The following is a 24,472-nucleotide window of genomic DNA, read 5'->3' as shown; positions in this document are numbered from 1 at the left end:
GATAGGACTGCTGACCGGCCGCAGTTCCAATCTGTTTTCTCTGACGGTCATCCCACAGTTAGTTTTTTTTGCGTTATCTTTGGTTATCATCTTGGTGCCAGTAGCGATAAAAATAATATTTATGCCCTTTTAAAAATGAATAAAAAACGAAAAATTCAACAAGAGCATCGTGTCTTCAATGAAGAGTATAACACAAAATATTTTTTTGCTAACATAAATAACAAGACTATTTGTCTCATCTGCCGGGAGAGAGAGTGTCTCAGTGTTGAAAGAGTATAATATTAAAAGACATTTCACTACTAAACATTCCGAATATGGTGCCAATTTAACTCCGGAAGTGAGAAAGAAAACTGCTGATGGATTGATTCAAAATTTATCTAGACAACAAAATGTGTTTATGCAGCTAAGGAACAAGAAGCTACTGTAGAGGCAAGTTTTGTTATTTCTCATATAATTGCAAAAAGCAACGAGCCTTTTTCTGATGGAAACTATATTAAAGAATGTATGACTGAAGCTTGTGGAATCATTTGTCCTGACATTAAACACAAATTTGAGAATATAAGTTTATCTCGGCGAACCGTAGTAAGAAGAATTTAATGTATCGATACAAATTTGACTGAGCAATTATTATCAGTATTAGACTCCATAACATGGTACTCGATAGCTCTCGACGAAAGTAACGACCAAAAGAATACTGCACAGTTATTAATTTTCATACGTGGATGTACCTCTAATTTTGAATTTATTGAAGAGCTTCTTTCAATGGAATCTCTTAAAGACTAAACAACGGGAGCTGATATACTTGAAAAAGTTGAAAAATGCTTAACAAGATATAATTTACAACGGAACAAAATAAGCGTAACAACTGAAGCACCAAGTGTGACAGGTAAAAATGTTGGAGCATTAAAGAAAATTCAGGATAAAATTTGTGAAAATTCTCCTGATTATAATTTAATTACAATTCATTGTATTATACATCAACAAGTATTATGTAAAAATGTATTAAAAGTTGAACATGTCACATCTTGTATCATTAAACTAGTAAATTTAATACGATCGAGGGGCCTGAAACACAGACAGTTCGTTAATTTTCTTCAAGATATTGAATCCAAGTATACAGATATTCCTTATCATAGCCAAATTCGATGGCTTAGCTTAGGAAAAGTTCTTCAGCGAGTATGGGATCTTAAAGATGACATCATTCTATTTTTAAAACTGAAAAATATTATGGACTTTCTCGAATTAACTGATAATAACTGGATTTGTGATTTTGCATTTACCCTGGACATCGTGACACACTTAAATACTTCCAACACCATATTACAAGGGAAAAATTTATATGCTCATGATATGGTAAAAAGTTTGAATGGATTTCAATTAAAACTCCAGTTGTTCCTTTAAAATTTATTGATTAACAAGTTAGACCACTTTCCAACCATGAAGTTGCTGAAGATTCCAGAAAATAAATTTGAAAAATATTGCGAAATTATCAAAGCTTTGAATGACGACTTTTCACAAAGATTTGGTGACTTCCAAAAAATTGAGACAAGTTTGGCAATAGTGCGCGACCCATTTTCAATAGAAATTGATAGTGCTCTGAGTGAACTACAACTTCAGATTATAGATCTGCAGTGTGATACCGATTTAAGGGAATTGCACCGTTGTGAGGAAATCTGTAAATTTTACAATACTCTTAATTCGGACAAATTCGATGAACTTAAAAAGATTTTGCCCGAAAAATGTTTGTTATTTTCGGATCAACCTACATATGTGAACAAACATTTTCCACATGAATCTAAATAAAAATTCTTTGCGATCAAGCATCACCGATGAACATTTGCAAGCAGTTTTAAGAATCTCAACTACAAAATTAACACCAGAAATTTTTTAAAAAAATGTTAAAAGCTGTAAAACAGTTCCATTCATCTCATTAAATTCTTGGTTGTTAGAGAATAATTTTTTTTATGTTAAATTTCTTCTTCATGATAAATAATATATATCAAAAAATAGTATTTTACGTGTGGCCTGCCTTCTTTTTGAATGCCTAATGTGGACCTTCAGCCAAAAAGTTTGCCCAGGCCTGACCTAGTGGTTCCTTTATCTGCAGATTCTTAATGCATGAAGAATCACTACTGATAATCAGATCAAGAGTATTACTCCCTCTAGTTGCCTCCCGAACATGCTGCTCTAGAAAACAATCATCCAATAAATCCACAAAAGGCTTGCTAGCGTGTGAGTGACCAACCCACAAATTCCAATCAATATCTGGGAAATTAAAATCCCCCATTATAAGAAACTCTGATTTACTGGCCAACTATTTCCCTGTACAGTTTCTTATTATACTCATCAGATTCATTAGGCCTATAACACACTCCTACTCTCAATTTTGATCTCCCAATGCTTATGTCACACCAAACTGAGTCGACACTGCACTGTCCAGCAATGTCGACTGGCTTCACTTCCTTGGATTTTGTGTTTCTTAATTAATAGCATAACCCCTCCTCCCTTTCTATCCTTCCTGTACACATTTTACTCCCCAAATTCCAGTTCTGCATTCCTTATATCTGTGTGACACCATGTCTCTGATATCTGCCTTTGATGTTTTGATCAATACCTCAAATTCATCAAATTTATTTACCAAACTCCTAGCATTGGTGTACATGCAAGTATACATGCACCTGTTCCTATTCTTAGTTACCCTAACACAACCCATGTGTTTACTTGTACCGCAATGACTCCCAGCAGTCTCTGAAATACCCTGCATCTTGTTTTCCAGGCTGCTGCTCATTCCAACAGAAGCAGTGCATGAATCACTTTCACCTCTGCCAGTGGCTACTGGCAATCTATTAGTCCTTGTTTTCCCCCCAAGCTAGCAGTTTTCCGATCCACTGCCTCGATAGCATCACAAATATTCTTGCACCCTTTCTATTTAGGTGTATCCCATCCCTGTAGAAGCAGTCTCTCCTGTTAACAAGTACAGGTCAGGCTGAAAAAAATTCTACCCCTTGAGCTTTGCACAATCTTTCCAGGGCCGAATTGATCGACAAGGCTCTCATCATATACTCCCTCCTATCATGTCTGGGCAGAATTGCAGACACTTTCAAATTCAACACTAATTCACAGCTTTTTTTCAACAGTGACCTGTACTTGTTAAATAACTCCACCAATCTCCTACTCTTAATATCATTAGTGCCAACATGTACAACAATATCACCTTTTGTGCCCTTAAAAGATGATATCTGCTCTACAACGTCATCAACTTTTGCCCCTGGCAGATATACCCTGGTCCTGTTCCACCTATCCTTTTTACCTAGCATGTTCCCTGTTTCCCTGACAATAGAGTCACCATGAGTACATGTTGTTTGCAAAAATTAGTGGTAAATTTCTATTAGATATGTGACTTTCAATATTTCTCATACTCTGTTATTGACAGCAGGGCTCCATAAATATATCTTAAATCTACTAGCTACAAAAAAAAAAATAATAAATAAAATTACTCACCCTTAATATCAGTCTAATTTATATATATATATATTTATAGATGATGTTTTAAAACACTAAATTTTAAATGTAATGATCACAAAACAAAAGTAATACATTCTTTAATTCTTATTACACTTTGTATATAATTATACAGAAATGTCCTTTCCTTTACATGGGCTTAAAATGTACACCACTTACACTTAATTTATATGAGGGCTTCTGTGTAAATTTTTTTTCACATTTTTTTTCCCTTAATAATGGTGAAAGGGAATGAGATGAAACACAGTGGACAGATAGACCCATTAATAATGTTCAAAAAGGCTGCCAGTGCAGTGTTGCAGTACTGTTGCCTCACCGCAGATTCCAGTTTCAAAATGGATGTTTGTGAAGTTATTCACTTTTTGCAAGCAAAAGGATCTTCACCAAGTGACATTCACCATGAACTGCCAGGGAGCTCATCTGGTGAGTATGGGTTTGGCACACCCAGGGTCCTGAGCTGGATATCATCATTCTTCTCTTTCCTTTCTACTTCTCTCTCTCTCTCACAGGGTAACTCAGGAATTTTTTTTGGCTGGTGCAGCATAAGCCTCGGGCTTCCTTACACCATATGGCTAATAATAATAATAATAATAATAATAATAATAATAATAATAATAATGTCCTCCAGTGTGTCTTTTCATTGTTGTAAAATACCACTTATCCATCCACTGATTTATCTGGAATAAAGTCCTGCAGAGAAGGACCATTCATATGTATCACCAAAAAATCATTCAGAGTGGAGGGATTCATTGATGACTTCAACTTCCCTTTTATTATATTCAATTGACTAAAATGTCATTCACATGAAGTACTTACTGGTAAAGTAGCTACAATTTCAAACAGTTTTGCGAGAAATGGAAACTTGTCCTTATTACTCATTGTTCTTACAAGAAGATATATGTTTATATGCTTCCCACAACTCTTATACCACTCTTTCATCAAATTTATCGAAACTGTCTCTTCATTATTATCAAAATATTTGCTGAAACATTTCACCAAAATCTTAATTTCTTCCTTCCCAAAATCTTCCAGATCTTCAGGACAGGTAAATGTATCAAATACTGAGACAGCTATAGCAATTTCTGATTCATTTTTACCAAATCTTTATCAAATACTTTATTCCATCATCTATTAGTTTTTTTTATGTTCAACATTCAAATATCTCTTTCTCTGCATGCATTAGCTGAATACCATTGTATATACAGTCAGTCCTCGTATAGTTGTGTTCCTAGAAACCCTCGTGCAATACAAAATCATGCAATATAAATAACAGGCCCTATGGGAAAAATAGGGTTATGTGCCGACCACCCAAGATTGAACACACATTTGTAACCAAAACAAACCAAACACAATAAATAATCGTAATAAAATACTTGTGTATTTTATTATGACTATTACGTAATAAAATATTGCTAATGCTTTGGCTTCTATCATAAGCAAACTTGTTCTTTGTTTGATCTTCTATCCAAACAGATGACAACCATTCCATCTCTTCCAATTCTTTGTGTCTTGATCTAATGGATTTTGTTACACTTTGAGTTGTTCCTGCTATGAAAGTTGATTTTATTTTCTCTGCATTCTTTGTAATTTTCGGCGTTGCCTCATTTAGGCCTGTGGCACATGCAATATCACATGGTCTTTCATTTCGCTCAAAGTGTTTCACAATTTCATATTTTTTCTCTATCGACAGAGGCAGACTGGCCATAAGCCTTACTGGGGAAACCCCAGTGGGCCGGAGGCCGGTGTGATTTTGGCCATAAATGCTAATATGAGGCCACTACAAATTTTCCCGGGTAAGAATTTTTAACACAGTCCGCCTCTGTCTATTAATATTGCTTTTATTTTTCTCTCTGAATCTGTAGTGTCTTCACCAAGATGCTTCCTTTTCACATGTATTTTACTCATTTTTAGGGAATAAAGCACAATTACAAAATGAGGAGGCACGCCTGATACACATAAACAAAGCTGCACGCATGTAGCAACTGAATAAACAACACTGTAAAGGCAGAGACACACTATGAACACTTCACTAGCTCACATTTTACTAAAGCACATTTCTGGGGGTTACTACCATAAAACAATTTCCATTTGCATTTCTGCTAGTGAAATCTGTTATAAACTGGTAGTAAACTTGATCTAATTGCATTTGCGATAATACCAAATACCACGTTATTATGGTGAAATGTGTTTCCCCTTCACTGATATAAAAAACATGCATTTTCAGAATCTTCTCTTCATTCCTATCGTGTTGCTTTCAGTTGGGGTGATTCCGCGTTCGACTGCCATTTCTTGTAACCACCAAAGCGAATTCGGTTTGTGGTATATACTATATCATTTCCCTATTTATAATTCGTGTAGTGTAAACATGTGTTATACGAGGACTGACTGTACCTAGACTATTTATGTTACCTAAAAATTTCCTCTGAAAATGTTATAGAACTTCTCTCATTTCTTTCAGTGCAATCAAGGTACTGTCCACATGGTATTTTGCTTGATTAAGTAGCAGGCTTTCCTTTTGAAAGATCAGTGACAGTTTCTTGAATAAAGTTAAAAAAATCTAAGATAAAATGGATTCTTATTGCAAAGAATCATTTTCTTTAACAAGCCTTTTGATGTTGCAGCATCATCCACTTTTCCATTGCCTATTTCTCCCAAATGTTATCACTGCAGAATAGTTGCTAACAAATGCAGTCAGTACTCCCACTCTATCAGACATTTATCTTACTGAATTCGGATACTAGAAGTTAAGAATATTTGTTTTTAGCATGGCTGCTACTTTTCCAAATTCTTTCAGTGTTTTGTGCTGAATTCAGGTAAAAGGTAATATTATTATTTTTTTAAAACTGTTTCAATTTCGGCAACAAATTGAACATCTTTAATAGAATTTAAAACAGTGAGATTCAACCTATATGCAATACAGTGTGTTGATACACCTTGAAGATCTGACATGTCTCTTTAATTTTTCCACTTGCTCATTGTTTTTTTTTTCAGCATGTTACCTGTTCCATCTGTTCCAATGCCTATTAACTAATTACCAGTCCTCCATGGCAAGAATAACTTGCCAATTTCACTCTCTAATGTATCAAAGTATACTGCAATTCTTGTGCTTTGGAGAGGAATTATGGAAACAAATGCCTCTTTCAGTTTCCGATTTTTATCTACGTATCCCATAAAAAGGACAAGTTCCTCCTCCTCACTTGAAATATCTGTAGAAGCTTCCAGAAGGAGAACCACTCTACTGGAGTCTGATTTCCTTAACAAATTCATGTTTAATGACATCAGAAATAACTGACACAAATTCTTTACACTTCATGTCATTTTGGCACTTTTCTACTACTGGACCTGGACTTTTATCTACATCGTGCTCATTTAGTAGGGCTATCAAGTTTTTGAAGTCAGTAAGTGGTTTATTGAATTTAGCTATATAATAAGCTGCATTAAAAAGCATTCGAGGCATTCAAATGTTTTAGAATCTACCTTTCTTTGGCAGGCAGTTAGATATGTGTTTTCCAGACAATTTCTGCCAAGCCTATGTCACAGCATTTTTTGTGACAATTAATATCTCATGAAACCTAAATGTTTCCACTTTGAAAGATTCTCAAAAACACTGTAGTAATCTAGAGTTACCATCAGCAGCCCAGAATATTTTTTACATACATTACAAAATGCAACTTCTTCATAGCACAATCACTTCAATTCCTTGAACTATTTGTCTTGGAAAGCAAATCTTACATGACAGTTTTTGCTTGATGACAACAGAATTCTTTTCTCCAGTGTTTTTAACCTTTCTGGTCCTTACCTTTGCCTTCAGTTTTACACAGTGTGACAAAACTAAAAAGTGTAGTTTGTGTTTCCTTTTGTTTATCATTCATAATGAAGGGTGAATTTACATAAATTATCCATAAACAATAATTCAATAGGAAAGACAAATAATAAAACTTATAAACAACAAGAAAGTAGTTAACATTCACTAAGGAGCCAGACTCACTTTCCACGATGTAATGTAGGTCACGTGATCTGGTTTTACTCTCCCTCCTTTACTCTCTTACCTCAATTTCCCCTCCAGCGACTTGTCTTTGCAAGAAGATTGTATTCTTGTAAATAACAGTTTTAAAAAGCCTTTTCATTATGTAAAATGTTCAAGTATATAATTACACTAGGCTAATCATGTCATGAATTGTGAAAGTAAGCTTAGGTCAATGCTATATTACAATTCCATGCCTACATAAGGGTTAAAGAGGATGAGAAATAAATAGTGCTATCTGTTGTGGTAGGTTCGAATTACTTCACCTTTCGAAAACAGCAATGAAATATATCTTTGAGAGTATCTTCATGCAAACTAATTTTTAGCATGGGGCAAACAGTCTACAAAGGAATTAACTTATAAAATTAATTACACAAGATACTATCGCCTGGTTGGAAATAAAACTTTAATAAATTCATTGGCAGCTGCCAGTAATCAAATAACTTGACAGTAAATGAGATGGTGTTTAAAAAAAAAAAGAAAAAAAAAAGGTGTGAATTATGCAAATAAAATAAGGTAATATTTTGAATGCATTCAGAACAAAGCTGAAAATATTCTCTCGCCACTTGTCTCCAATAACTTGCCTGTGATGAGATGGCAATGCTCTTACCGATGAACTTGAAATGCATCCCTTGGAGCTTCTGGGAGCATCAGCAAGAGGATTCCTGACAGCAGCAGAGTCTGATGATAGGTATCAGCAAGATGCCTGAAACATCACCTTAAATTGTATAGTGATTTAGGCGATTAGATTAATAAACTATATTATTAATTTCACGTGGTCTATTAGTGCCACTATAATTAATACCACTATAATTAGTGGTATTAATTATAGTAACAATCTTAATGGACAACAACTGCATAACATCTTTCCCTAACTATATTAGAACGTGGAAAAGCTTTGCTGGCTGGTTAGTATATATCCTTTCTCATTCTTTTAGATTGGGTAGCATCACAACTGGGCTGGTGTCTTTCCAAATAAGATAAGCTTGCCAGCTGTAGAGGAGAAAAAGTGTCACAGCCTATGTTTGCTGTTTTCGGCCTTGGGAAAGTGGATTTCTTCTTTCAGGTTTCCAGCCCAGTATTGGGAGGCAGGAGCGGTGCCATTTGGTGGTCAAGTAGAAATTAAGATTAGTGAGGTTAGTAGAAAGAAGAAATGAAAGGATAAAATCGATCTTTTCTTTATGGATGACTCTTCTTACAACTTTTAAGATGAAATTCTACTTTAATGAGAAGTTAGGAAAATCGGAAATGAAAATATTTAAGCTCACAAGTTCACTTTGTGGCTATCAAATAACACAGAGATAATCTATTGGCCATGTGAATGCTAGGCACTGTCAGAAAAGAAGTAGGTGGAGTAATTATTTCAGTTTGTTTTAGTGAAATTCCAAGAAATACCCTATGCAGGACTTATGTATCTATGGCTCCTAGTTCTGGAATTCATTATAACATGAAAATTCTGCTTTCATTCATTTTATTAATTCCACTCAGCCTTATAAACTCCAATCGGGTTTATATATAATCTTTGTAAAATACTGATCGCAGTGGAATCATATATTGGAAATCCATAGTCTAAGCAAGAACTACTCAGGGTTCTACAGAGATGCAGTAGAATACATTGATTAACATCCTATGATATGGATGAAGACAGACTGAAGCATATTTTAATTTCTTTAGATAAATGGTTCTAAGATGAGTCATATGAGCTTTAAAGTTCAATTTGCTGTCCAGCATCACGCCTCGGTGCTGGATAGACTAGCTCTTACGTGCTTTCTTCTATACTCCACTAGGCTTCAATGTAAGAATAAACTGGGAAAATTCTAAAAGCTACCCAGGTGCTTTCTCTCTATATTCCAATGGGCTTCAATATAAAGGCTATGAGGCGGAAAAGTCTGAAAGATTCCAGGGCAATTCTAAGAGCATTATGTTTAATGGTATTTAACCACTATAAAGTACTTTTCTTAGCAGAATCATATATTGCAAATCCATAATCTAAGCAAGATATAATTAAGGATATACAGAAGTACAGCAAAGTATACTAACCAACACATGTAATATGGCTAAAGCCAGACCATAGTATATTTAATTTCTTTGGATAAATGGTTATAAGATGAGTCATGTGAACATGACGGATCATGACTGTGATGAGTCATGAGACATTTAATATCAAAGTTCAATTTGTTGTCCAATATCAGGCCCATAAACCAGAAAGTGTGAACAAGTTGAACTGAAATATTACTAATCCACAGTTTAGGATCGGGGTGGAGTGGTTTGCAAATGAGTTGTGGTGAATTTTTGTTTAGCTAAGTGGTTTTCAATATTGCTCTTAGTCTGTGATTTCAATATTGCTGACAGGAAATTGTTAGGTCATCTGCATATAAACTTCAATGGTTTCTGGGAGATTTCATGTAATGTCACAACTAAGATTACAAACAGAGTTGCTGAGTAAGGACTGTGTGGGACACCCTCCTCTTCAATATAAGATGTTGATATTCCAACTGGTAATATCTTTGCATTTTCTAATGACAGATTTAAACTCTCAATACACATCGCAACAATGGCATTTTGAGACTGAGCTTTTTCTGTCCTACCATCTAGTTGTTATATTACTTGATGAAATTCCGTGAAACTTTTTGAGTTGTTTCTCAAATAAAATAAACAATTTTATTTGATGTAAATTTCTTTTTATGGTAGTGTGTGTGTGTAACATACTGAATAATACATGCCCACCCCATATAACTGCCTTTGGTATATCTGAGTACATAATATTGTGATTACTCTATGATATACTAGAGAAAAGAAGACATTTAATATCAAAAATAGATGACTAATAATCTTACATTACTCTCCAAGGTACAATGTTCAGATTGCAGATGCACACTTTTGGCTGTAAGCCTTTCAGTAAATTCTAGTAACTCTCCCTCTTTATTGTGGCATGCTTCCATATCAGCTTGTAATTCTGCATTGGTTTGTCTCAGCCTTTCAACTTCACGCTGACTGGCAATGAATTTTTCTTTTTCTCTATATACAAGCAACAGCTAATATTATCTTCATTTATTCATATGATTATGTATCTTTTTAAAATGCATGCAATTTAAAGTAAAAATGGCGAAGGTAAAGAAAGCCGGCACGAGAAGCACGCAAAAGTTTGATGAAATTTACCAGTAAAAGTATTTTTCCGTAACGGCATTTGTATTGTTGCTCGCTCAGTAAACATACAGTGGGTGTTATCGGTCAGGAGTAGAAATTGAAACCCTCCCAAAGTGGAGGGGTAACCTGACCTTTTTTCCTTTAGAATCACTGGTGGACTAGTGGATAAATTGTTTATTAAGAAGAGAAAAAAAAAAAAAAAGGCAAAGGAAGCCAACACGAGAAGCGCCGCAAACTTCGAAAAAGTTTACCAGTGAAACTATGTTACGAACATTTTTTTACGATGCCAGAACTTCCAATATGGCTCTGTTCGTGATTCAATTAGTGATTCTAAAGAAAAAAGGTCAGGTTACCCCCCCCCCCCTCTTCAGGAGGATTTCAAGCTCCCCATGGGATTCAACTTATACTTCAGACCGATAACACCCACCATCTGTTTACCAAGCGAACAACAATACAAATGCCATTATGGCAAAGTACTTTTACCGGTAAATTTCATCGAACTTTTGCATGCTTCTCGTGCAGGCTTTCTTTACCTTAGCCATAAAAATAAATAAAATGAATGAATCAGATTTACATAAAAGCCTCTATCTGTTGATCATGATATAAAGTTAAAATATATAAAACTATAGTAAGACCAATAATAACATATGCAGCTGAGTCAAGAGGTACAACACCAAAAATGAAACAAATGAATGAAGCTACAGAAATGAGAAATACTAAGGCAAATAACTTAATAAAACATTAAGAGATAACTTTAAAAGTGAGGAAATCAAGAAACAATGTAAAATGTAATCTCTTAACAAGTGGATATACACTGCCCTAGCATTAATATCTGGACAACTCTTCATTGATGTTTGGCCACATTCTACCTGAAGCAACATGTGTCAGGCACAACTATAAATATGCTCACAGGCCTTTCAGGAGACAGAAGTACAACTGCGAATGCAAAATGCTGTGAATGATGGAGTTAAGACTTCCATCACAAAATGATATGGTGTCACACAAGCAGTTGGTCTACATATGACATTTCAACGTTGCTGAAGATCCTTAAGTCAACGACTGGATGTGGAGTAGACGGATGCTGAAATCACCACAAAATGACCATGAGAACCTGGAGAAGCTAACAGAACATGACAGAACTGCAGTCAACATTGTCACAACACACACATGCATGGGCCCCTCAGCGTGGGACATGCCAGCACCAATACAGTGCATGGGATGCTGCATGATATGGTACCACTATTGATGCTGCATGATAGGGTACCACTATTGATTAGAATAATTGAATGATTGATTTCACAATCAAATTAATAATTGATATTTGATTATTTTAATAATTGAATATATTCAAATAAGTCTATAAAATCTATACTGCATATCTAGAATAAATGATTATAGCATTTCCATAATTGATTATATGCATATTAGGCGATTATGAAATTGAATTACAGGTCTGATATATACCTATTACAGGAAGCTGTGTGCAAAAGAAGATAAATTTACATTCACGGAAAGAGTGTATCTTCTGCTGAAGCCGAGACAGACTTGGATGAGTAGTAGTATACTGAGTGGACAGATATCATGGGATACCTTACCTAGTAACGGGTAGGCCCACCTTTCGCCCAGATAAGGGCAGTCACACAGCGAGGCATTGAGTCCGCTAGTTCACAAAAGCGCTCCACAAGTATTTCCATTTATGCTTGCTACACCGCTGTCCATAATTCCGTTGCATTCCTTGGTGGAGGATCCAAAGCTCAAATTGACCTTTCCACAGAATCCCAAAGATGCTCCACAGGGATGCCTAGTGAACAGAGAGGCTATTCCATGGTGGTAAAATCTGCAGAATGCTCTTCGAACCATGCTTTAGTCACCACAACTCTGTGGGGAGGCACTTTCTCCTGCTGGAAGAGACCATTGCCCTGTGGGTGCACGATGACTATGAAGGGATGCAGATGGTCTGCAAAGATGGACACGTAACCTGGACCATTCAGAGATCTGTCTAGACGTATCAGAGGTCCCAACATGTGCCAGTTGAACATGCCCGAGACCATTACTGACAGTCCACCTTGTTGAAGGCGCCTCCGTAGCCAGGTGGGAAGGAGCAGCAGTGCGCAGCACATGCTTCTTGATTAGACCGGGGTTCGAGCCCGTCACCACCAAATACGGAGGATGCGGAAAGGTCAAGGAATGACCATCGCATATCCCGGAGCAATATGGCCTTAGTTGCTAATGCTCCTAAAAACTAACAAAACAAACAAACACCTTGTTGACGTGATGGGTGCATAGCTTTGTGCGGTTCCCGCCAGATACACACCCTCCCGTCCACTTTAAATAGCATGAAATGGAACTCATCAGACCAGGAGACCAGTCTCCAATCATCCGAGGCCAGTGCCAATGTTCCTTTGCCCAGTTGAAGCGTAGTCTTGTGTCATGGTGTTAGCAATGAGACTGGTGGGTCGGTGGCTCCCATAACATTATTGCAGCTAATGATCACCTAATAGTCTTGGTGGGGATGTTTCTGGCACCTCCCTTGTTGAAGTTGTGCCACTATCGCACTCCGGTTAGAACAATGCGAGACATACATCGACGAAACAATGTTTCGCATTCAAAACAATGCGAGAAGACATCGATGGCCACATTCATCCACCACCTTTTCCCATCCACAGCACTATCCACAATGAGATGTTATTCTGGAAATGGCATATTCCCGATACACTCTTGATACTGTCAAATGGGGATAGTGCAATTTCTGTACCACTTCCGCAACGGAGTGACCCATGCACCGGGCACCCACTATCATCTCTCTTTTAAAGTTGGTTAACTCATGACATTAATCCATACTGACATCAAATTACCGTTTACGTGAATGCAGTGTACCTATATACCTGCCAAGCATGGGTTCATCCAATAGCAAGAGGGGTGACAGCATCATGTTTGCCCAGGTACCACATAAATTCTGTCCTTTCAGTGTATATCTAATTGCTGATACAGCCTATAACGTACTAAGGAGTCTGTGTATATAACATAACATAGTATTGAATTTTTAACATGCTTTCCAACAGCATGTAAAAATTCATAAGACACATGGGAATCACTAACTCTATTCACTGCATTTTTCTTGAATTTTTAAAAAAAAAGGCCAGGTGGGGTGTCCACAAAAGGTACTGCAAGTTGCAGCTGGACAGAGTAGTTGAAATGTGCAAAAGAGCTAAAAAAAAAAAATATGAGGATCAAAACTGAACCCTGTGAAACTAAGAGATTTAACTTATTTGATTATTTTTCTTGTGGTGATATTTCGAAGACAAAAGTATTCACCACTGCTCCAGGCACAACTGAAAATTTGAACATGCCAACAGGCCAAGAAATGTACATAATCTCTTCAAAAACTTTGTAAGGTGTGATTCAAAACGATGTGTGCTCCAGATTTAATGTTATCACTAAAAAAAAGAGAGAAAGGCATCAGACATTTTTTTACCGTGAAGATGGCATTTTCTGTATCTGCTGTTACTTTTAATAAACAATTCATTAAATTTCTACCATTTATTTTTATTCTGTGAACACACTAAATATGGGAATAATGAATAAAAAAAAAAAAAAAACCATGTATAATTATTTTTTGTCAATTAATGAAAATGTGAAGAATATTTTAAGCGAAACTATGGTCCATATAATGAAATGACTAATTACTAATTTTATTTCTTTTGAAATCTTTAAATTCAGAAGCATTAAAATTTCATTCATTTTCTAAAATACATTAAAGAAAACTGTATAAAATTATGCATATTTTATGGCACAGTTCAGACAGTTTTGTTTTAAATAGAAATAAGAAAAATTAGAATGTACAAAAATAAATTATAAATTAATGTTAAGAATATTATAAATATAGTCTTAACATAATTTATATCAATATATATACAGGCAACTCTCAGTTTATGAACGAGTTCCATTTCAAGATGTTGTTCGTTATATGTTTTGTTTGGTATGTGTATCTTGCATTCCTGAGCTTTTACGATACATATCGCATAAATTAGCAGCCATTTTAAAGCATTAAAAACATGTACTAAACATCGAATGGTGTATACAATATGTTTTATTATAATATATATAATATCTGTGTAGATACACCATAGTTTACCCATAAATTTAACTACATACATAGTGTGAAAGGCATTGTTTTTAACTGTATCTCATACTGTGGTACCTGCCCACCCACCAATAATAGGCCAACAAGCTTTGAAACAGTGCTGTCTGGGTGGCGGTATCCACTGAGAATAAATAACATTAGTCTTCTCTACTAGAGAAGCGTTACTTATTCAAAGTAGTGCAATACCTGGTATCTCATTGTGAAGGTAGCCACAATATGAGATACAATTAAATATGGTGCCTTTCACACTACATATGTAGTTTAATTTATGGGTAAACTATGGTGTATCTACACCGATATTATATAGTTAATTTAAACCCATATTATGCCTTGTGCATTTAATCTTCAAATGTTTTATTATAATGTATGTATGCGTTATGGTTTATCGTATATGATATGTAACGTAAAATAAAATAAAAAAGAATAAAAAACAAGATATCGTACTTGTTAATTTTAATTAAAAACATAGAGTTACAAAATAGAAATAAAGAAGATGAGTACTAACATAATATACGTACTGTACATACATATATGTATTCAACTTTTATTCATCAATATCTTCATCAGAGTTAAATATTTTCCATATAAGTGACACTAGGTGCAGAGATGATGTAGCTGGAAGGGCGTCTGATAATGAAGAAACAGCTGGGTTTCCACTTTTTTAAAATATATATTTTTATAGAAGACTGTACAGTTAGATTCTTTTTTTTTCTTCTTCAAAAATCTCACTGTAGTCATAAACGCCTCTTTTCACTTTTGCAATTCTTTCCGTATTTGCGTCTTCTTCTTCAAAGATTGCCAACCCCTCAGAAATTGATTTAAAAGCTGTAGCCATTTTCTGCCTTGTAAATGTTCTGTGAGGTTGTGGAATATCAGGTTCTTCTGCTACTTCAGAATTTAGATGTGTCTCTATTTCGATTATTTCATTGGTTGTTAATTCCTCAAAATGCGAGTCCAAAAGCTCTCTCACATCAGTCACATCAAGGTCGAGGTCCATTTTATTGCCCAGTTCAATTTCCTGATAATTATTGTAATAAATACATTTTTTAAAAGTTTATTTATTTAAATCTTACAATTATGTTCACTATACGTTTGGCATTTCATTTTATAAGGAACTCTATCTATTGGCGACTTTAAGAAATTTTTATAGCGAATGTTCATAAATCGAACATCTGTAAACCAAGAGTTGCCTGTATATATATTGAAACAAACTGCATAATAGGAATTCTTTATTAAAAAAAGATCATTTTATTAGTGCCAGTGTGAATTTCAGCAAAATTCAGTAGTACAGTCAATCCTCGTATAGCAAGATAGTTGTATTCCTAGAAACCCTCGTGCAATGCAAAATCATGCAATATAAATAACAGGCCGTATGGGAAAAATAGGGTTAGGTGCTGACCATCTAAGATTGAACACGCATTTTTAACCAAAACATTAGCAAACACAATAAATAATCTTAATAAAATACGTAAGTATTTTATTATGACTATTACGTAATAAAATATTGCTAATGCTTTGGCTTCTATCGTAAGCAAACTTGTTCTTTGTTTGATCTTCTATCCAAACAGATGACAACCATTCCATCTCTTCCAATTCTTTGTGTCTTGATCTAATGGATTTTGTTACACTTTGAGTTGTTCCTGCTATGAAAGTTGATTTTATTTTCTCTGCATTATTTCTAATTCTCGGCATTGACTCATTTAGGCCTGTAGCACATGCAATATCACATGGTCTTTCATTTTGCTCAAAGTGTTTCCCAATATATTTTTTCTCTATCAACAGAGGGGGACTGGCCATAAGCCTTACCAGGGAAACCCCGGTGGGCCGGAAGCCAGAAGACAATAGAGGATGGTGTGATTTTGGCCATAAACGCTAGTACAAGGCCGGTACAAATTTTTCCGGATAAGAATTTTTGACAAGTCCACCTCTGTCTATCAATATTGCTTTTCTTTTTCTCTCTGAATCTGTAGTGTCTTCACCAGGATGCTTCGTTTTCAAACCTTTTAAGTATTTTATTCATTTTTAGGGAATAAAGCACAATTACAAAATGAGGAGGCACACTTGATACACATAAACAAAGCTGTGCACATGTAGCAACTGAATAAACAACACTGTAAAGGCAGACACACACTATTAACACCTTACTAGCTCACATTTTACTAAAGCACATTTCTGGGGATTACTACCATAAAACAATAAAAACAATTTCCAGTTGCGTTTCTGCTAGTGGAATGTGTTATAAACTAGTAGTAAACTCGATCTAATTGCATTTGCGATAATACCGATAGCTGGAATTGTGTGGGTTTTTACATTATTATTGTGAAATATCTTTCCCCTTTACTGATATAAAAAACATAAATACATTTTCAGAATCTGTTCTTAATTCCTATCATGTTGTGTTGAGTTGGGGTGATTCCACGTTCTATTGCCATTTCCTGTAAACACAAATGGCAAATCATGCATAAGTGAATTCAGTTCGTGTTATGTACGATATCGTTCGCCTATTTATAAATCGTGTATGATCGAATTCATGTAGTGTAAACACGTGTTATAAGAGGACTGACTGTATTTCAGTAATAATGCTGAATTATGCTATATATATTCTGAATTAATGATAAAGCAGGTCATTCTTTACAATACTTTTATAAAAAGAAGTTGTATTACTAGAAATGTAGTGAAACAGTACTGGTCAACTAAATTCTGGTAGGAGGGAAAAGAGATCTAAGTTATCTCTTTTATATATTCTAATTAATATATTCTTTTATATATTCTAATTAATATGTTGTAAATAAGAATAATCAAAGTAAATAACGAAGATATTAACAAAAAAATTTTTAGAATTATACAAGATGTTTCTGTAGTGATCCAATTAAAATGGCATATTCCTCAGTCAAAAATAAGTAAAATTCTCATTCAGGTGAGTCAGTATACCTTTTGTGAATGAGATGAAGGTACTTTTTCATGTTTGGTACATGGCCTATCATGTAAAATAAATAAATTGTGGGTTTTGTTATAACAACATTGAAGTCCTTTTAATTTACCTTCTAAATCACAAGTGCAGGAATCACTTATAATCCAGTGAACATGCTGTGAGGATACTGGCTGTAGACTCACAGTGTGCCTACCAATGTGAATATGGGGAGGCACATTGTGAAATCTAGCCCATATGCAGCAACAAAAAATGTGATGCCCAATATTAATTATTGTATTGGGTTATTGCTACAATAAGTTACTCGTTGTTAACTCCTCAGACCAAAGTTTATACAGGACTCAAATGGAAATTTATTTTTTAATGATATTAATGAATGTCGGAAAAACAGTTATAACAAATTAATCAATATGCGTACTCTGCTACATTTCAAGCTCATTAGTAAATAGTAATAACTCATGATCTATAACAAAAAAGGAGCAGAAAGTAATTACTTTTATGCATAAACCAAGAACATTTTGCTTCTGTGCATTGCCATATTGCTCATTCATTCTTCTGGTCAGCACACAATAAACATATATCCAGTGCTTTAGCTAAAATATATGGTATGTGGATATCCTATGTGAAAAGGAATAATAACCTGCTGGATTTCTATTGGTCTGATTTTATTGAAATTGGGAAGGCTTGAAAAATCATTCTAAAAGAGCCAAATAAAATTTTATAAACATCCACATCCGTCCACTGAGAGCTGGAGTTATAATATGCTGATGGATAGAAAAAGAAATACAGCCACTCCCCGATTTACATAATACTCATACTCGACTTATGTAAATTCGACTTTATGTAAGTTTTTGCCAGCTGGTGTAAATTTAAAAAAAAAATCATGGAAACATATTTTGCATTTCATAGGAATAAACAAATTGTTTTTTTTTTTTTTTTTGGAATTCATTCTAAGACCTCGGAAGTTAAATTTTCCTATATAAGTAAGCTATTTATCTCTCTAAAAGGTCATTTTTAAAATGGAAATTGCACTACCCTTTCATCGTTATCATATTTTCTGCTATAAGAATCAATTTTGAACACATTTGTGATATTTTTCTAAAATACATTTCTGGAGGTCACGACCATAAAACAATAAAAAGAATTTGCACTTTCTGGTTTATTGGACTTTTCTGTTAGTGCATCTAATTATAAACATGTAGTAAACTCGATCTTATTGCATTTGCAATAATCCTGATAACTGGAATTCTGTGGATTTTTACGTTATTATGGTGAAATGTGTTCCCCCTTCACTGAAATCTGCAGTCATATAAAAAACATAAATAAATTTTCAGCATCTTCTCTTCATTCCTATTTACTTATTACAATGGTGAAGGGAAAGCAACCAATGGAAAGTGCAAGTGCTGGCAGTGCTAGGAAACAAAACAAAATTGATTTAGAAATGAAGATGATTAATTAAGAAGTATGAAGCAGGACAAAGTTTATCATCTATTGCATGGAATTAGGTCTCGCTGCTTCAACAAGTGAATACTATTTTAAGGGACAGTGCACATATAAAAGAACATGTTAAAGGATCAACGTATTTCACACTGGGGCCAGTCCGCCTCAACAGTGATCACAAAACAGCATTCAGGTGCTACATCGAAGGTGGAAAAGCTATTAATAATATGGATGGAAAATCAGATCCAGAAGCAAGTGTTCCTGAATCTAATGGCCATTCAAGCAAGAAGTGTTTATGAAGATAATGATAAGTATAGCAAACCCCAAGCTGGTTTCCAAAACATTAAAGTATGCGGTGAAGTCGCCAGTGCCGATTCTGCAGCAGCAGCAGAGAAATTTTGTGATGTGTTGGATAAAACCCCTTCTAACTCTCCACAGCCCTCAACTTCTGTAGCAGTGTGCTTATCAGCTGGAGAGTTAATTCTGGCAAGGATGCTCGAAAGGTAAAACTTGCTGATGTTATGCTTGTCTCTCTCTTTTTGTAATTTTATAATTTTGTACACTTTTGTAATTTTTCCTATGCATGAGATAAAAAATTTAATAATTCTATTTACATGTTTGTTGAACATTTCTTTTTTGCTTCTATCAAATTCAGCATGCATAGTTGTGAGTGCGGGATTTCCCTAAATGTTTATTTAGGGAAATTCCGACTTACGTAAAATTCAATTTACGTAGCGGAATGCAACCCTTATGTTAATCGGGGAGTGGCTGTATTAACTTCCAGATTTCCACTGGTCTTATTTTAATTAAATTTCAGATGGCTCTACAAATAAAAGAGCAAAATATAAAATTTTATGAAAATCTATTGAGTAGAAGCTGAGTTATTACATGCAGTTGGATGGGCAGACAAGGTAAAGACATATATGCTTTATGAACATAAGCTTATGCACCTAAAAACAGAACCTAATTCTTATTTTACATGCTGTTTCCTTCAGCATATGGTTTGTTTCTTTCGCATGTCGGAAGGAGGTGCATTAGCAACGTTGTTTGCCGAAATAGGCTTACATCTGGTTCTAAGTGAAGAAAAATTCAGTTTCAGCTCAACTGCTTTATGAAAAATAATACCCTCAACATCAGATTCCTAAAGCATTTCTCAACTACAATAGTCATTTATTGTAGTTCTGTCCCCATTATTTGGATGCTAGAAAACCACGTTACCATCACATCACAACAATCTTAATACAAGCAAATTTTTAAACTATCATTCAAAGGACTTGTGGAGGATCCTCCACAAGTTCTTGTCACTCGTTTGGAGAGGTCAAGATTTGAATCTCTTTGGAAACTAGAAGAATGCTTAGGCTTCTTCACTGCTAGCTGATCTCAGGCAAAGCAAGTAGGGTTTCCTCTTTGAGCTACTCCATATGTTTCAGCCTATATAATATGCAAATCAGCATATTATACACACTATAGACATAACAGAGACTGCAAAATATTTCCTTAGATGCCAATGTGCTATAGAAATAATAAAAAATAACTTAGGGAGAAGACTTCAAAATACTTGTAATGTTTGATGTTCCTAGTATCTTTTAGCAATTTTAAAGATATTACACTGTGCCAAAGCACTTGTTCAGGCAAGTGTGAGGCACTTTGAACATTTGTGGAAATTTAAAAGAGAAGTATATATATAACATGCGTACCTATTTCTATGGTAATTATTATCTACAGACCTTTAATTTAGTGATTTTTTTTCTAAGAGCCATGCACAAAACTTGAATTACTGCATATCAGCAGCAAAAGATATAAGCATCTATGTTTATATGAACTTGTTTGGGACCAAGGAATAGACCCTCTCTAATTGTTTTTGTAATTATCAGGTTTCCTGTAGAATTACAATTGCATATTAGGATTTGCTTCTTCAAAAGAGTTAAACAAAAAAAAAAAAAAAAAAAGTTACCGTTCTAACTGGATCCTTAAATTTTCCATTTCAGCCAATCTGGCAGTAAGGTCTACAACATCTTGTTTAAGAGAATTCTGTGCATCTTTCAGTCTGCTTACAGTCTGTTCATATTCAAGTCTCTCTTTCTCAAGACCATGTATCTAAAGTAAAACAATTAATCCAGTACATACATTCAGCTGTTCAATCACCAAAATAACATTAATTTCAGTCCCCATCCCCTCCAAATGAAGTAAGAAGTAATCAATCTCAAAAACAAATATTTGGTTTAATTCAATTTATTCCTCAAAAAGAATTTTAAAAATGGATATCACTAATTGAATTCATAAACTGAGTGGAACTGGGATTAAAATTCTAAGACTTTTAGAAGGAGCAAACTTTTATAGCCAAAAATCACAAATATGAACTTTTTTTACCCATCAAATAAACAATAAAAAAAAAAATCATTAGTTATCACAAAACGTAAATAGGATTTCCAAAAGAAAGAATACTATTGGCCATTCGGAATGGATGGGGATAGTCTAGAAATAATATTCAAAGAGACTGAGTCTAAAATGTTGTTGGAACTGAAATTCAGATTACACAATTAAGAATTGTGTGCAGAATTTCAATAAAGTATAACAGATCTCTAGTAACAAAATATCTGCTTACATTTTTCATACCTGATAGTCAATGACTAACAGCTGAAGGATGCCATCCAAGTATGGAAAAAAACCCTAGGCATGGACCAAGGGAGAAAACCACTATCTTGTTTCTTGCAGAACTGCAGTAAAATTGTTTTAACTAAGATCAAACATTCATAATTGATACACTATTATATCACAATTATTACCTTCACAATGTAACATAATCATTGGTAGTAATTTCTAATGGAAATAACCTACAAAGGAAATGACTCCTTTAAAGTCATGATGCCTGTACTTGTTGACAAGAGAGACCACTTCTACAGGGATAGGGTACACTTAAGTAGAAAGGGTGCAAGAATATTTGCTGATGCTATCGAGGCAGTGTTAGATGGGTCGGAAAACTGCTAGCTTGTGGGGAAACACAGACTAATAGATTAACAGTAGCCGCTGGCAGAGGCAAAAGTGATTCTTGCACTGCTTCTATTAGAATGAGCAGCAGCCTGGAAAGCAAGGTGCTGGAGATTTCCAGGCCTGCTGAGAGTCACAGTGGAACAAGTAAATACATGGGCCGTGTTAGGGTAACTAAGAGTAGAAACAGGTGCGTGTATACTTGCATGTACACCAATTCTAGGAGTATAGTTAATAAATTTAATGAGTTTGAAGTGCTGGTCAAGACATCAAAGATGGATATTGTTGGAATATTAGAGACGTGGTGTCACACAGATATAAGCGGTGCAGAATTGGAATTTAGGGAGTACAATGTGTACAGAAAGGATAGACAGGGCAGGAAGGGAGGAGGGGTTATGCTATTAGTTAAGTAATACATACATTCTAAGGAAGTGCATCCAACTGACATTGGTGGACAATGCAATGTGGAGTCTGTTTGGTGTGACATAAGCACTGGGAAAGGGAAAATGAGAGTAGGTATGTGTTATAGGCCTAATGAAGCTGATGACTATAATAAGCAATTGTGCAGAGAAATAGAGGCCAGTAAATCAGAATGTCTTAGATGGGGATTTTAACTTTCCAGATATTGACTGGAACTTGTGGTTTGGTCACTCGCACAATAGCAAGACTTTAGTGGATTTATTAGATGACTGTTTTCTACAGCAACATGTCCGAGAGGCAACCTGAGGGAGTAATACTATTGATCTGATAATCAGCAGTGATTATATGATATATGATGATGATTATCAGAATAATCAGAGTGATTATTAAGAATTTGCAGATAAAGGAACCACTAGGTGACAGTGATCACAATGTACTGATGTGGGATTTACTTAAAGATGTAACTACCATCAAGGGTAAAAGGAAGGACTTTTGATTTCGTAAAGGTGACTACAGGGGTCTCAGACACTTTTTAAATTCTATACAGTGGAATCAACTGATGATGTTACCAACGTTGAATTCTAAATGAGATGCCTTCAGGGACTTAATTATTATTATTATCATCATCATCAAGAGGAGTGTTTCCATTTACAATGGGTTTCCTCAGCCTACAAGTTATTTCTTATTAGGAATTTTTTCCCGCCATAAAGTGTGGTTCAAGGTGTCTTGGTCGGTTAAGCCTCGGGCAGTCATGCACTGCCGTACTCCATCCATCCATGTCCTCCTAGGTCTTCCTCTTCTCCTTCTTCCAGGAGGTATCCATTCCAGGATGGCCTTTGGATATCTGTTTTCTTGCATCCGTTTTACATGTCCATACCATGTTAGACGCTTTTCTTTGATGGTGTCAATAATAGTCTTTTTCACTTCCATTTTTTCCCTTATGTCTTCATTCCGTTTTCTGTCTCTTCTAGAAGTTCCTGCTGAGCATCTCCAAAAATCCATTTCTGTGAAGAGTAATTTGTTTTAAGCTCGCCTATTCAATGTCAAGTTTCTGCTCCATACAATAGAAGACTTTGTACAATCGTTTGAAATATAAGTTTATTTGTTTTATTTAGGATATTTTTGCTCCACAGAACGGAGCTAAATTATTATTATTATTATTTAGCCATATAGTGCAAGAAAGCCTGAGGCTTATTCTGCACAAGCTAAAAAAAAATTTCCCAAGTTACCATGTGTGAGAGAGAGAGAGAGAGAGAGAGAGAGAGAGAGAGAGAGAGAGAGAGAGAGAGAGGGAGAGAGAGAGGGAGGGAGGGAGGGAGGGAGGGAGGTGGGGGGGAGACAGACAGACAGAGAGTGAGAGAGAGAAAAGTACAAAGGAATCACCAAGAAAGAGAAGAATAATGTTATCCAGCTCAGGACCCTGGGTATGCCAAGTCCATACTCACCAGATGTGAGCCCCTGGGGTGAAATCTAGGAAGCTACTAGGCTTTTCATTCCAACTCAGAAATACTGTTCAGGGTTTAGGCTTAAATGGATGTCAGATGAATTTATGAGGTTCGTGGTAGAGAAAAAAAATGTATAGGATGCATATAAATTATCGTGCAACACAGAAGCCTATGGCACATATAAAATATATCTGTAATCAAGTCACAAAGGAGGTTAGGCAGGCAAAGGCAAATTTCAAGAAATATTTGGCAAAGGATGCAAGAAAAACAGCAAAGAGTTCTTTACTTAAGTGAACTCTAGAAGAAAAGGGATGAATCAGATTGGACCACTTAACATAGATGGGTTGACTATTGATGTCATGCTCAGGTAGCTGATAAACTGAATGAGTATTTTGCATCTACATTCATGAGGA

General features: G+C 35.1%; 1 protein-coding gene across 5 annotated transcripts in view; it reads right to left on the bottom strand.

The window, feature by feature from the left end:
* LOC150078364 (coiled-coil domain-containing protein 186-like) overlaps window positions 1-24,472 on the bottom strand; it is a 334,475-nt gene that overhangs the window by 176,777 nt on the left and 133,226 nt on the right. For all 5 annotated transcript variants that reach the window (XM_090385405.1, XM_090385401.1, XM_090385402.1 and 2 more), the window contains 2 exons: window positions 21,161-21,303; window positions 10,384-10,564 (listed from right to left, as the gene is read on the bottom strand). In XM_090385405.1, coding sequence (XP_090241531.1) covers window positions 10,384-10,564; window positions 21,161-21,303 — 324 coding nt within the window. The remainder of the gene's footprint in view (window positions 1-10,383; window positions 10,565-21,160; window positions 21,304-24,472) is intronic.

This window comes from Mastigoproctus giganteus, chromosome 11, assembly GCF_048544385.1.
Source record: "Mastigoproctus giganteus isolate SK-2022 chromosome 11, ASM4854438v1, whole genome shotgun sequence".
Taxonomy (NCBI): domain Eukaryota; kingdom Metazoa; phylum Arthropoda; class Arachnida; order Uropygi; family Thelyphonidae; genus Mastigoproctus; species Mastigoproctus giganteus.
The sequence above is the reverse complement of the archived record's forward strand: the minus strand, read 5'-3'. Positions and strand labels throughout refer to the sequence as shown.